The sequence below is a fragment of the Phascolarctos cinereus genome, unplaced genomic scaffold (assembly GCF_003287225.1).
Source record: "Phascolarctos cinereus isolate Bilbo 61053 unplaced genomic scaffold, phaCin_HiC Scaffold_3;HRSCAF=262, whole genome shotgun sequence".
In the NCBI taxonomy this organism is placed as follows: Eukaryota; Metazoa; Chordata; class Mammalia; order Diprotodontia; family Phascolarctidae; genus Phascolarctos; species Phascolarctos cinereus.
In genome coordinates this window covers 188,949,318-188,964,198 of record NW_027555736.1, presented here as the reverse complement: position 1 = coordinate 188,964,198, position 14,881 = coordinate 188,949,318, and the positions used below count along the sequence as shown (strand labels likewise).

General features: G+C 41.6%; 1 protein-coding gene across 4 annotated transcripts in view; it reads left to right on the top strand.

Annotated features, from left to right (window-relative positions):
• Window positions 1-14,881, top strand: part of FRMD5 (FERM domain containing 5) — a 359,815-nt gene that overhangs the window by 288,029 nt on the left and 56,905 nt on the right. For all 4 annotated transcript variants that reach the window (XR_013485409.1, XM_021009212.2, XM_021009210.2 and 1 more), the window contains exons 2-4: window positions 767-871; window positions 9,249-9,291; window positions 9,531-9,609. Coding sequence is in view for 3 of the 4 variants with exons in the window: in XM_021009212.2 (XP_020864871.1) it covers window positions 767-871; window positions 9,249-9,291; window positions 9,531-9,609 (227 nt within the window). In the remaining variant the exon portion in view is untranslated. The remainder of the gene's footprint in view (window positions 1-766; window positions 872-9,248; window positions 9,292-9,530; window positions 9,610-14,881) is intronic.

Sequence of the window (14,881 nt, the reverse complement as noted above, 5' to 3'; positions counted from 1 at the left end):
ATGTACAACTTACCATTCCTTTCAAATATATAATAAAGTTATATAGATTTCTTAATATGTATAATATATATATACAATCATGCTATACATACTTCTGTTTATCAGTTCTTTTTCACTTTTATGGGTGAGTTCATCCCATTCACATTCAAAGTTATAATTACTGTTTGTGAATTTCTTTCCATCTTATTTTTACTCACTATTGTCCTCCCCAGCCTCTCTTTTTACCCTATCCCTATTCTTATGTTCTCCCTTTATCCTCCTATCCTTTATTCTACCCACCCCTCTAAGAGTCCCTCCCTTAGCCTCCCCCCCCACCCTCCTAAATCTTAATCTACATACCCTTCTAAAAGTCCAATAAGGATAATGCTCTGCCTTTACTCTCTAGCAAATGAGACAATGTATATTATTAATATGAGCATTGTTAGTTATAGGCCAGTTTAATGCTAAAAAAGAACAGTGGACTGATTGAACTAAGATTCAGTGTAGCAGCTGGTGACTTGAACATAGATCAGTGTCTTGTGTTATATCTCATCTTATCTCTTATGCTTCATCAACGTGCAGGTATCAAGCTCTTTGAGGGTGGGGACAGTGTCATTTACCTTCTTTGTAATTCTTAGCTCCTAGCACTATTCTTCGCATAGTAGCACTTAGCAAATGTTGTTGAATTGAATTGTTGAAATGAACAGAGCTATATTTTAGGAAGATCAATCTGGGGTTGTGTTGAAAGTGTCCAACCATCTCTCAATGTCATGTCCTTTCTTTGCAGAGAGATGCCAAAGGCCAGTACCTGTTTGATCTTCTTTGCCACCACTTGAACTTACTTGAAAAAGACTATTTTGGAATCCGTTTTGTGGACCCGGATAAGCAGAGGGTAAGTCTGAATTTAAAGAATAATAGGAGCTTGGGGTAGTGAGCAGTCTTTCACTGGTATCTAGACTCTAATCCTAACGATCAGGCTCCAGTAGTGTTGACCCTTCCAGTAGGACCTTATCTCTTAGAATCATAGAACCTTAAAAGGTGGAAAGGACCTTAGAAGTCAACTAATCCAACCTTCTAATCTTACAGTTAACCACCAGGGGGTGCTTCTTACCAGCTACCTGATCCTGCTTAGTTGTTTAGCTGTGTCTGACTCTTCTTGACCCCATTTGGGGATTTACTTGGTGAAGATACTGCTGGAGGGGTTTATCATTTTCTTCTCTAGCTCATTTTACAGATGAGGAAACTGAGGCAACAGAGTTAAGTGACTTTTATAGCCACCCAGCTAGTAAGTGTCTGAGGTCAGATTTAAACTCAGGAAGACTCATCTTCCTGACTGCAGGCCCACCACTGTGTCCACTTTGCCACCTAGCTGCCCATATCTTGCTTAGTAATCAAGACCAAATGATGTCAGTTAACTGTTCATCCTTGACAGTTATGCATTCTACCCAGTGCTCTAAAGTGATACAGTCTCCCTGTCTCTCAGAGAGCTGGATGCACTTCTCCCCTAATTCTGCTCCTTTTCTGGGTGGCAACATTTGTCTCTTAGTCTAAGGAAAGTGTTCTGAACCCTCTTTGTGTCATAGACCCCTCTGGCAGTCTGGTGAAGCCTAAGGACCCCTTCTCAGAGTCATGCTTTTGAATGCGTAAAATAAAATGCATGAGATTACGGAAGAAACCAATTATATTGAAATGAAGATTTAATTTTTTCCTGTCCAATTTCAAGGACTCTGGAAGAGTCTGAACCCCAGGTTAAGAACCTCTAGTCTTGAGGAGCTTAATGTGGATTTATCCAACCAGAGTCTTAGCTGGAGATGCTCTCAACCACTTGGAGGGGACAACCTTTTACCCCTTCATCCATCTCTGTTATATTTCAGTGAAGGTTACTCACTCCCAAAAGCATAGCATTCCTGAATGTGGCACTTTAATCATATTGTTAGAGAGGAATGAGGCTGAGCATACGAAATTTTTCCCAAACAGAGCAGCCAAACCCCACTTTGTATGCAGACATGCCCAAACCCAGGAACTCAGAGAAGTATTGTTCAGGTGCTAGCATTCAGCTCTCCCCCTCCCACTGCTGCGGCCACTCCTAGATGCCTTTAGCATGGCTGGGTACTTGCAGATACTAGCTGAGTCCTGTTATAGCTCTGCTTCTCTTCAGCATTCTCCACTTCAGTCCCTGCTTTGTTCACGGCCACAGCTGCAGATGACTGTTCTTGGCAGGCTTCTCGCTTCTTCTTCAGCTCCCCTGCTTCTAGCTCCCCTTCTCTTCTTCGCTTTTCCCCTGGGCCTGCCTCCAGCTCAAAGACTGCATAGCTGGGCTATTAAAGTTCTCATGAAAACAGCTGGAGGGTGAGTGGGCAGGATGGCTTCATGCTGATCGCCACTTTTTCTCCAGCTCCCTTCACCTTCCCCCAAAGTTCATACCATCTGGCTTCCACATTATTTCCCCCAGGCGCCTCTTTTAAATTTCCCATCTTCAGCTTTTTTCCAGCCTCTGCTAGCTCTGAATCTTACATGGGAGGAGCCTCCAGTTCCCTCCCTTCTCTGAATGCCTGTTGCATCAGAGGATAAAGGGATTCATCTGTCCACTGCTCACACAACTAGCAAGTGTCTTTTTAGGACTAGTATTCTCATCTTGAAGCAGGGTCTGTTCACTTTGGTAGTAGCAAACTCTTGTAGAAATTGGGGCCATTAAACTCTACATAAGGATTCCTACAAGCTATATGCTGATTTTGGTTGTTATTCAATCATGTCTGACTCTTCATGACTCCATTTGGAGTTTTCTTGGCAAAGATACTGGAGTGATTTGCTCTTTCCTTCTCCAGCTCATTTTACAGATGAGGAAACTGAGGGAAACAGGATTAAGTGACTTGCCCAATGTCACACAGCTAGCAAATGTCTGAGGTCACATTTGAACTCAGATCTTACTTCTTTCAGGCCTCTCACTCTATCCACTGAGCCACCTAGTGGCCCCCATACACTGACTTAGAGAACCGCATATTAGCATTATCTGTCTTCTATTGTATTTTTATTTATTTTGTAAAATATTTCCCAATTACATTTTAATCTGGTTCCCTGCTTAGAAATGTTGAGTGGGGCCTTGAGCAGCCATTGAGGCTGCTTTGTGGTCTTCTGTTTGATGCCTCTGATCTAGAATAGCCTAGCAAAAAACACTAGGCATTCCTCCTCTCATCTTGGTCTCATTCCAAGAGATGAGACTCTTCATACCTGGATCTCTCTCTCCCTCCCATGTCAGTAAATTCAAATAAACCAACTGCTACATATGTTTTTGGAAGAGCAAGGGAGAATGTGCTTGACATAGTTGTTACCTCTACAATGCACAATGTCTTGCCCATAGTAGGCACTCAAATACTTACTGAATCCATTTGAGACTAATTATCCTTTGATAGCAAAGTCTTGTCCTGAGGTCTAGGATTTTGCTTTCAGCATTGACAATCTGCTTGCTGTTTATTGATTTCAACATCTGCCTCCACTTGGAGGTCTCTCTGCCTTTCAAAGGTTAACCCTGCTGGGTTCTGTGATTGAAAATGCTGCATGGAGGGTTGTAACTCTCAGAGGTACTTCTCCCACATCCTCTAAGGCCCCAGATGTGGAGCAGGGAGGTCCATGAGCAAAAACGCTTAATGGAATCAAGCAGTATTTTGTTCTTTGGTGTCCTCAGCTGCAAACAGCTACAGCTCACGTTCAGCATTTTTTCATTTGAAAACACCAAATTTAGAAAGGAGTAAGAGGATTGTATAACCCTCCTTTATTTCCCTTCCATCCCAGACCTCCCTTTCCCCCTTCCAGAACTCACAAGCCCTACATTTTATTAATATGCTTCATTCTTCCTGGCCTTAACAATATACCAGCTCAGCAATAATATTGAGGATGTTCAGCTGTTTAGATGAGATGGCACTTTGACCATCACCCTGCACAGATCTCAATTATTATCCTGACATAGGCCTTCCTTAGGGTTGAAATGTGGTACTGAGCCACTTTCTATCTTTTGCCAAAGCTTCGTGTCCAAATGTGTTATGGGAGCCCAGTCCATGTCTGTTCTTAATGAAGAAGAAGATGATCAAGACATTCTTGAAAATGGCTTGACAAATGATTTTACAGTTTAAAAAGCCATCTGTACGAGTACGTGACTTTTTTTATTGAAGCGTGGAACAAATTAAGGGCCTTGGCTCATTAGCATGTAATACAAACTTGTTTAGAAATCTTATTTTATGTTTCTTTTTTTTTCTATTTAATAGTATTTTTTCCCAATTATATGTAAAGATAGTTTTCAACATTCATTTCTGTAAAACTTTGAGTTCGAAATTTTTCTCTCTCCCTCCTCTCACTCCCCCCTCTCCAAGACAGCAAGCAATCTGATATAGATTATACATATACAGTCATGTTAAACATATTTATACATTATGTGTGTTGTAAAAAAAAAGAATCAAAACGAAAGGGGAAACCACAAAAAAGAAAAACAAAAACAAAAGTCAAAATAGCATGCTTTGATCTGCATTCAGGCTCCATAGTTCTCTCTCAGGGTGTAGATAGCATTTTCCATCATGAGTGTTTTGGAATTGTCTTGGATCATTGTATTGCTGAGAAGAGCTAAGCTGATCATCGCACAATGTTGCTGTTACTGTGTACAATGTTCTCTTGGTTCTGCTCCCTTCATTCAGCATCAGTTCATATAAGTCTTTCCAGGTTTTTCTGAAATCCACCTGTCCATCATTTCTTATAGCACAATAGTATTCCATTATATTCATATACCACAGCCTGTTCAGCTGTTCCCCAATTGATGGGAATCCTCACGATTTCCAATTCTTAGCCACCACAGAAAGATCTGGTATATTATTTTATGTTTCTTGCAATACTTAGAGTCATTTCAAGCAAAATCCCTACCCAATTAAAAAAAAATCTATCTGAAATACTACTATTTCAGAAGGAAATCCAGCTGCCTTCAGATCTATATGTTTCCTAAACAGCATTCTCAGTAGTGGTGTATGGGGATTTAAAGATAAAATGTGTTCCATAGCTTTTCATGTGGGTTGAAGCATATCCAGAAGGGATCGAAAAATCAGAGTGATGGAATTAAGACTAGAAAGGGGAAACAGGGTCATGTAAGTAGATAGAATGCTGGACTTAGAATCAGGAAGCCAAGGTTCAAATCCCATCTCTGTTGCTAAGTAGCTATGTAACTGTCAAAAGCCATTTACAGGCTCTCAGCCTCATCTTCTCATCTTTAAAATGAGAATCGTAATAGCAGCCAACTCAAAAGATTGTTGCAGATTTAGAATGTACCTTAGAGGTCATTGAGTCTGACCCCCTCATTTTACATATGAGGGAACAGAGCCCCACAGAGACTTACTCATTGTGATAAGGGACGAAAGTAGGAATCAGGACCTGAGTTCAAATCTCCGCTTTGATGCTTGTTCTCTGTGTAACCTTTAACCTCCCTGGGCTACAGGTTCCTTATCTATAAAATGAGGGGATTAGACCATGTCCTTCTAGCTCTGGCCTGTGATCCTTTGTTCACACAACTAGTAAAGGTAAATTGCAAAGTCAGGATTCAAACCCAGGACCTCTGACTTCAAATCCAGTGCTTTTCCCACCAAACCATGCTGCCTCCCTCTGGGAATATATTTGATCCTCTCTGGACTCCAGAGATCTTGGTATTTGTAGTTTAGTCTTTCTTCCTCCCTTCAGTCCCTGATTATCAAAATAGTTCAATGGCGCTGGTACTAAGATGCAAGCTCTCAAAAAGAGACATTTGGGGGCAGCGAGGTGACACAGCGGATAGAGCACCAGCCCTGGAGTCGCGAGGACCTGAGTTCAAATCCAGCCTCAAACACATAACACTCACCAGCTGTGTGACTCTGGGCAAGTCACTTAACCCCAACTGCCTCACCAATAAAAGAAAGAGAGAGAGACAGACAGACAGACAGACATATTAGTAGTTTTCCATTCTCTTCTTTTTTTAAAAAAGTGGTATTTGTTTACACAAGCATTATTAGCTCTCTCTGCAATTCCCTCTCCCCATCACTGAGCAGTTAAAAAAATTTTAAGCTCTCATGCCAAATATGCATAATCCAGCAAAACAAATTCCCACATTGCCATCGTTTTATTTTTCATTTGAAGTCCGTCAGCTCTCTGACAGCTAGGTGGTGCCTGGATAGCACATTGGGCCTGGAGTCAGGAAGACCTGCGTTCTAATTTGGCCTCAGACACTCACTAGATGTGTGACCCTGGGCAAATCACTTAACCTCAGTTTCTTCCACTTTAAAATGGGGATCATAATGGCATCAGCGTCACAGGGTTGTTGTGAGGATCAAATGAGAAAATATTTATAAATGCTTGTTTCCTCCCATTCTTTCCAAACTTTCCCTCCTTCCTCTCTGGCAGGTGGCGGATGGTATGTTTCTTCTTTACTCCATTCTCTTCCAGATCTTGACCAAATATATCCATCTGGTCTTTAAAAGGACTATTGGGCTAGCTGTTTAGAATTTATCTCTCAGGGTAGCTAGGTGGTGCAGTGGGTAGAACACTGGCCCTGGAGTCAGGAGGACCTGAGTTCAAATCTGGCCTTAGACACAGAACACTTACTGGCTGTATGATTCTGGGCAAGTCACTTAACCCCAATTGCCTCACCCCCCCCAAAAAAAAAGGAGAAAGGAAAAAGAATTTACCTCTCTTTTTACCCACCTCCCTCTCCTTCCATGACTCTCATTTCTTCCAGGTTAAGCCCTCTCTCATTAAAGTTCATAAAGGTGCTACTATGGAACTGTTGCTCCAGTTAATAGTATTTTTTGTTATTCATTTTCATTAGCCCTTGCTGATAAAGCATTTCAGTCACTCCTTCTCTGCATGCTTGTCTTTTTCATTGTTTATTTGAATGTGCCTTTGTGGCATCTATCTGTGTATCTATTGGACTAAAATAGTTTTGTTTCCTAGACTTTGTCTGCCGTTCAGTTTCTCTGACCAAGGAATAGACAGATCCCCCACAGCAGTCAGATTTCTTTGCTCTTTCCTTCTGCAGAGTGGAAGGGGTGTCATCCTTCTTAGTATAGAATTCCAGTTGTTTCCATGCAATTAAATCTTACAGCTTGGCTTCGTCTGTGAAGCCAGAGCAGCAGTGGGCTGTGTAATGTGAGAGGGACCTCTTAACCACATTGAACTGCTATAATAAGTTGCTTGCCTCGCGGGAGCTCAGTTCAGTGGAAACAAGAGAGCAAGATGTCAGTCCAGATTATCCATGTAGAGCTGACAGCAGAGCTGGCTCTTAGGGGTCCATTAGCTGCATGACCCAAACCCACAAAGGAGAGATGTGGGAAGCTGAGGCCAGGATGCCTCTGCCACCTACCTTCGAGCCAGTCCAAGATTTCAGCTGGGATGTTACACTAAAACCGGCTTGGGGAGCAGGCAGGGATGGGATGCGTCCTCCCTTCAAGTGTTCCCAAAGGTTGCCACTAAGGTGTCAAGGCCACAGTTTGAACTGCTGTGGTCTAGGGTTTTTGTGTGAAACTCAGAAATCTTAGTAAATTGTCATGGATGCTGACTAATTAGCGTTAATGATGTACAGGGGGACAGCATCAATAATGGATGTTTATGGGGTGCTCTGTGGACAACGGAGCTGATAATGGGAAACAGTTGTAAAATAACCTGTTTCCTCCTATCTAAAAACAAAGCTATTGCTGAAAGCGTTTGGGGCTGATAGCCCTGTTATCTTCACTGGCAACTCCTGCTGTATCAATCCAGAGGAAGTGGATTCACTTTTCTGGACATTCCAGGCTCCGTATCAATTTGTGAGAGTCCAAGATTGTCAGTTCCTGGGATGCCAGTGTTCTCAGATTATTCTGGGGGCAGCAGTCTGTGACATCGGTGCCAGAAGTGGCACAGGCAGGTCACTTTTCACTTTTCACTTCTCAGTTCCCACCAGCACAACTCCACACCTTTGAAAATACTCTTCCTTTTTTCCTCACAGAAGTAGGGAACTATGGGCTTGAAATATGGCATATGCCATCAGACTGTTAATGTTTTGGTTAGTTTTTGCTAAAGTACCCTTTTTAAAATCTTTTCTTTATTCTTTATTGCAAGAATTGGCTCTCTGGTTAGGGGAGGGGGAAGGGATATATTTAGAAATGAAGGTGATATAAAAACAAATGAGATCCATAAAAATGAAAGGTTTTTTTAAAAGATAATACTCCTGTCAGCACATTCAGGAACTGTTACGGATAGCCACTGTCATCACTTTGAGAACTGGCATGGAGACACACACACACACACACACACACACACACACGGAGGCATGCCACAAAAACAGAGATTAGAATTTTGACACACTGATTTTGGAAGGCTGTTGACTTCAGTTCTAATGTATTCCCATTTTTAGATAAGCCCAAACATTGAGCTCTGTGTGTGTATATATGTATGTGTGTATGTGCATCTGTGTATATGTGTATATATGTAGTTGTTAGGTTGTTTTTCAGTAGTGTCCAACTATTTGTGACCCCTTTTGGGGTTTTTTTTGCAAAGATACTGGAGTGATTTGCCATTTCCTTCTCCAGCTCATTTTATAGATTAGGAAACTGAGGCAGACAGGGTTAAGTGACTTGCCCAGGGTCACACAGCTAGTATCTGAGGCCAGATTTGAACTCAGGTCTTCCTAACTTCAAGCCCAGTACTTTACCCACTGTGCCACCTACCTGCCATGTATGTATACATATAGATAGATAGTTATAGACATAAAATATAAAGAGATATAGATACACACACATATACGTTACTATATAAATCTATGTATATATCCACACATGTAGATGTGTATTACTATATATACATTTATGTATAGCTATGTATATCTCACATAGAGGCATTATCTAGCAACACACATGGACGTGCATGCGTCCTGTGTGCCCACACGTATGTATGTTGACACGTGTGTAGTGGTGCACATAGATGTGCATGCATGCATGTATACACATATACAAATTATGTAACTCATATATATGCATATATTCACATGTCTATGTATGTATTTATGTATTGTGTATGGAAAGAGAGAGAGCAATTCTCTTACATAGCTGGTTCCATGAGAACACTCTACTTCAGAAAGTCCTGTCAGGTCTTTATTTCTAAATCTACATGTCACAGCCTTTATGATTACTTTTACCCTGAGCTATAAACTGTCTCACTGTTTAAAGTATTTGGACTAGTTTATATTTGCCACTCCTCATTACAATTGTCTCGTTCTGTCTTCTCCATTTTAGCATTGGTTGGAGTTTACAAAGTCTGTGGTGAAACAGCTGAGATGTAAGTATTATTTACTCTGAGGCTGGCACTACCATTCATTTGTGAGGGGCAGGCTGGGATGGTTTCCCTACACAGTCAACCTGTACTTAAAGTACATATCTATTGTCTATGTGTACATTGGCTCTAAAAACCTGGATTTTTTTTTTGCTAATAGTGTAATGACTTGTGCGTCATAGAATGGGGACATAGTCATTTTCTGAGAGTTTATCATTCCTGACAGTCACCTGCTTTTTTTGCAGCCCAGCCTCCATTCACCATGTGTTTCCGAGTGAAGTTTTACCCTGCAGATCCAGCTGCCCTGAGAGAGGAAATAACTAGGTGAGGCCGAATATGAGACTGCTTAAACTGGAGTCTATGAACTTTTTTTAATATCTATTTTGATAAATGTATTTCAATATAATTTGGTTTGTAAATCCTATGTATTTTATTTTATGCATTTATAAACATGATTCTGAGAAGGGGTCCATAGGCTTCACAGAAGAGATCATAGGTTTCACTGACTGTGATACAGAAACGTAAAGAGATACCCTCTCCAGTTGTCCCTGCTATTTAGACAACCTGGGCCTGTTCAAAGAAGAAAGGAAAGGGAGGTACACAGCCAGTTATGCCCCTCACCTCTTAAAATCCAAGAGTTCTTATTTATACCTCAGTTCCTCCCTACTTTCATTTCAGTGGAAATAGAATGCAACTAGCTCCTTTCTTCTTGCTAAGTTCAGTGAACAGCTAAGGGGATGGGAATATTTAAACTTGAATTGTTCACTAATATTAGTACTTGAAGTAGCTGATTGATTGAAAGTGTTTCCTCATGACCAAGGAGGAGTGATCATGACCAGTGGACTCTGTAGGTGTTTCTAGAGAGAAAAAGCTCTCTTGGGCTACCATGATGTGTCTGCTTATAAAACTCCATTACATAGCCTTGAAAGACAAACTGGGAACTAGTGCATAATTTAAATCCAAGAGAGCAATGTGATTGTTGTTTCTATAAAAGGGGGGCAGCCAGGTGGCACAGTACATAGAGCTCTGGCCTTGGAGTCAGGAGGACCTGAGCTCAAATCTGGCCTCTGACACTTACTAGTTGTGTGACTCTGAGCAAGTCACTTAACCCCAATTGCTCACCAAAAAAGCAAAATAAATAAATAAAATAAAGGTGAGTAGGAATGTCTGTGTCTAAGCAGCTCTACAGGAGAGCAAGTTGAATAAATGGCTCCTACCTAGGCCCTACTCTGTATTTCGCTTGACCGAATTCTCTTAACCCACATGGTACCAGCCTGGTTAGAGCTCTACCAGGAAAGGCTTTGAAATCTACCAAAACGCTTCGTTTGCTGGTTGGAAACCCCTACTTTGTAGATTCCTTATCATTTCTTGGCCCAGTAGAATTTAAGCTCTTTGAGGACAGGAACCTTGTATGCTGGAGTGACCAACACATAGCAGGTCCCTAATAAGTAGCTGGGGTTTTGTTGGCTGGTTGGTTTTGTTTTGTTTTAAGACAGGATATCCCTATCTTGCCCATGTTGGAAATGCAGGGCCCATTCACAGATCAGCACAAGACCGTTGACCTCCAGCCTGGGCTGCTTCCCCCTGCCTTAGGCAACCTGCTGGTTCTCTTTTCCCAAGGGCTCACCATATTAATGCCAGACTTGGTACTGACACCTCATTGGCTTAGCTCAAAACTCCCAGGTTCAGGAGGTCCACCAGCCTCAGCCTCCTATAACAGGAATTACAGGTGTGAGCCCCATACCTGGCATTTCTTACTGTTTGCTGGTGTAAAGCCAGCAGCATTATGTCTCAACTCAGCATAATGCTGCTGGCTTTACACCAGCTAAAGAAAGTGAATTTCAAATAAGAATTCTCAGTTTATTCCCAGTTATTTGGGGTGAGGGGAAGAAAAAAATTGAGGGTGTAAACAGAGATAAGAGGGCATTGAACCAGCATTGATTGCAACCTCTGCACAATGTATTTTAATCTTTGAGGTTGATGAGGCTAAAACTCACCACCCTTGGGCCAAACTGTTGATCAATGTCTCTGAACTTCTCTAGGCTGTTGCCCAAATGACATAACTTACAACCATTCTAATCGCTCAAAATTTTTATATCTCGGTCAGACCTTGCAGAGCTTGTAGTCTTTGGACATATCTTTCAGGATCCCAGGATAATCTTTATATCAGGAGGACACATCAAAGCAGAAGGCATTCCGAGAGAGAGACATACTGTAGGCTCTGATGATCGACATGGTTGTGGGATGTCTATGTGGTTCACATTCAAGTCATTGTAATTGTATCCATGAGAAACTTTCATGGAGAAAAAATAAGGGTCTGGAATATTGCAATAGCCTTCTGATTGGTCTACCTGCTCCAAGTCTCTCCCCATCCAAGCCATCCTCTACTCAGATAGCTTTACACAAATGTGCCCCGCCCCCATCTCTGGAATGTACTTCCCTCATCACCTCTACTTTGTAGAATCCCTAGCTTCTTCCAAAACACAGTTTAAGTGTCACCTCCATCACGAGGTCTTTCCTCATCTCTCCAGTTATTAGCACTCTAACTCTTAAAATTATTTTGTGTAAAGTATGTGTTTGTATATGTGTGTTTTCTACATAGGCTATGTGTATTCACATGGGTCTGTCTATATGTGACTCCCCAGGAGACATGAAAGATAGCTATCTCTAGTCTTTTCTACGTTCCCTTCTCCAAGAGAACTTTAATTCCTGCCAGGAGAGAAAACAGGAAATTGGGGCTATGAAGCTGGTCCCTACACTCTCCTCAGAAAGAGGAGTACTGAGCAAGAATCATATCTATGAACCCCCCTCCAATGTTGTTACTCTAAGGAAAGTAATTTTAGGTTCAAGCTGTGTTTCTGATTGCTAACCCTTAATGGGGAAGGAGTAACTTAAGCCTATGTATCCAAGGTTTGACTGACTCCCTTTCCACCAAATGGCAGTTACACAAAGACCACACATAGCAAATAGCAAATAAACCCATGATTATTCAAGCTGGTAGCAAAGCAGAAATCGGAGATGGTTTAGAGATGACACTATACCAGACAATGCACCGAGTAAATAAGCTGTCCCACTGAGAGTGAGATATCTCAACTCAACCAAGAGAGAGAATCCTAGAGCTCATTCAAGAGAAAATTACCCAAAGACTCTAGAGTAATAATCTGGGGATAGGCATATGATTTAGGTGCAAGCTTCTTTACATGTAGGCTTATTCCCAGAGTCTCTCTCCCTTCACGGACCTCTCCCTGAAGTAAATATGGAGCCTCATATCTTCTCTCTTGAAGCTGGAAGCCAGAAGACCAAGATCTCTCTTCTCCCAAACTCCCTCCAACTCTGCCACTCATGAAGGCACTAAGTACTGATTAATCAGTCTCAGCTTATGAGAAGAATCTTACAGAAATGGGCTTTGAGCCCCTGGTTATACATATGTATTTTTGTTTGGTTTTTGTTTGTTTTTTACTTTTAGGCAATTGGGGTTAAGTGACCTGCCCAGGGTCACACAGCTAGTAAGTGTCAAGTGTTTGGTCTGAGGTCGGATTTGAACTCAGGTCCTCCTGACTTCAGGGCCGGTGCTCTATCCACTGCGCCACCTAGCTTCCCCCATATGTATTTTCTTACCTTGCCTTAATCACTGAATGGGCGATGGGCATTGCCTCAGACAAACTGAGATCTGTTAAAGACCTTACCTTGAAAAGGTCAAGGTCTCCCACTGCTTCTGAGGCATCTCCAGTCATCCTGATGTATATCTTGCCACTGGACCCAAATGGCGCTGGAGGAGAAAGTGAGGCTGGTGACTTTGCACAGCCCTTCCTCACTTAAATACAATTCACTTGCATGTCATGGCATCACCTCCATGATGTCAAGTTCCTCCAAGAATGGAGGACAAATAACAACAATATTTCATATTTACTTATTGTGTAGATGTTGTATCCCTACAATAAAATTTAAGTCCCTCGAGGGCAAGGACTGTCATTTTTGTCTTTTTTTTTGTCATTGCCCAACATTGTACCTTGCACATAATAGGAATTTAATGGATGGCAGCTGAGTTGAATTGAATCTGTAAAATGAGAGGGTTGAACTAATGATCCCCAAAATCACTTCCAGTCCATGATGCTATGATACTATAAGCAAAACTATGACTTTTAAAGATAGGGATTTTGCCTGGACACAAACTCTCATCATTCATGAATACCGTATTTTAGGTGCTATTACTTTCTTCCATTCAAATCATAGCTTTTGACATCAAGCCTGTTACATACCTCTTGAGAGAAGATGCCTGTGTAACAGACACGTAGATGTCTCCAGCCACAGCCTTCACATTAGAGCAAACATCTTTGTTTAAATCCCTGCACCTTGTCCCATTAACAGTTCCATCAGGATTGCTTGGTATCCAGCACATTGGACAAGTGATGGGGTACTAAAGGGATTTGTCTTATGTGACTCAGTAGAGGGTTGCCAGAAGCATTTTGCTTTGCATTAGAAGAAAATCTGATTGTCTTGGACAATAGGAGTGCTTAACAATGCAATTTTCTAGACCTAATGTCATTATATAAGTTAGTGGAAGTTTTACTAGGTAAAGCATCATAGTGTCTTGGAAAAAACACTGGATTGGGCTCTGCCGTTTACTAGCTATGTAACATTTGGTAAGTGACTTCAACTCTCTAGGCTCTAGTTCACTGAGAGAATTGAACTAAATAATCCATAAGACCTTTCTAGCTGTAAAATGATATGATTCTGTGAGTCAGCCATGGATTTGGCTCTGGTAACTGGTAACTCAGTCTCTCCAGTAGCAGGAATTACAGGCGTGAGCCCCCATGCCTGGTGTTTCTGGTAACTGGTAACTGGTCTGGGTAAGCAGCTGACTATGCTAGCAGGGGCATGTAAACTCAGAAGTAGATCTTCATGGCTGAGTCAAACACAACTGAAAAGCAACTTAAGGCAGCTAGCTCCAAAATGTTTATTCTAAGACCTGAGGATCCTCTTCAAGTAGCCATGAAGCTTGTCTCATAATCCTTTCGGTCAGTCAAGACTTCCTGGCACCTTCCTGTGCCCTTAAAAGCCACATGTCTAAGTTATAAGCAGGTCATAAGTAATAGAACCCAATTTCTGCAAGTGACCTGAGCCAGAAAACTACATCAAATGTTTCCAGAGGAACAGACAGAGACACATCTATGAATTTTATTTTGCTGTTTACTTTTTCCCTTTGTGCCTTTTATCTGTAAGGTCTACTTATCAAAGGGGATTGCTCCCTTTGATTTTGTCAAAGCACCATCCGTCTTTCCTTTTTCCCCTCGTATTGTCTCCCCCTAATGAAGTGTTTGTCGTATCAGTTAGTGATTCATTGAGGAGTTCACGCTTCTCAAGAATCTAATCAGGGAATGTGAGAAATGATTATTAATAACCAATATCTTAGGGAGATTCAGAGGCTCTCCCCTTTTTCTAAATCCTTCATTTTAAAAGGTTCTCTTTTCTTGAAGGACATCACTGATTGCATTGACTCTCCTCAATCTTGGTCAGATCCACCCAACCTTGCCAGGAAGTTCATGTAGGGTAGGGAAGCCCATTGTGTTCTACACAAGCTTGGGTGCAACCAGAT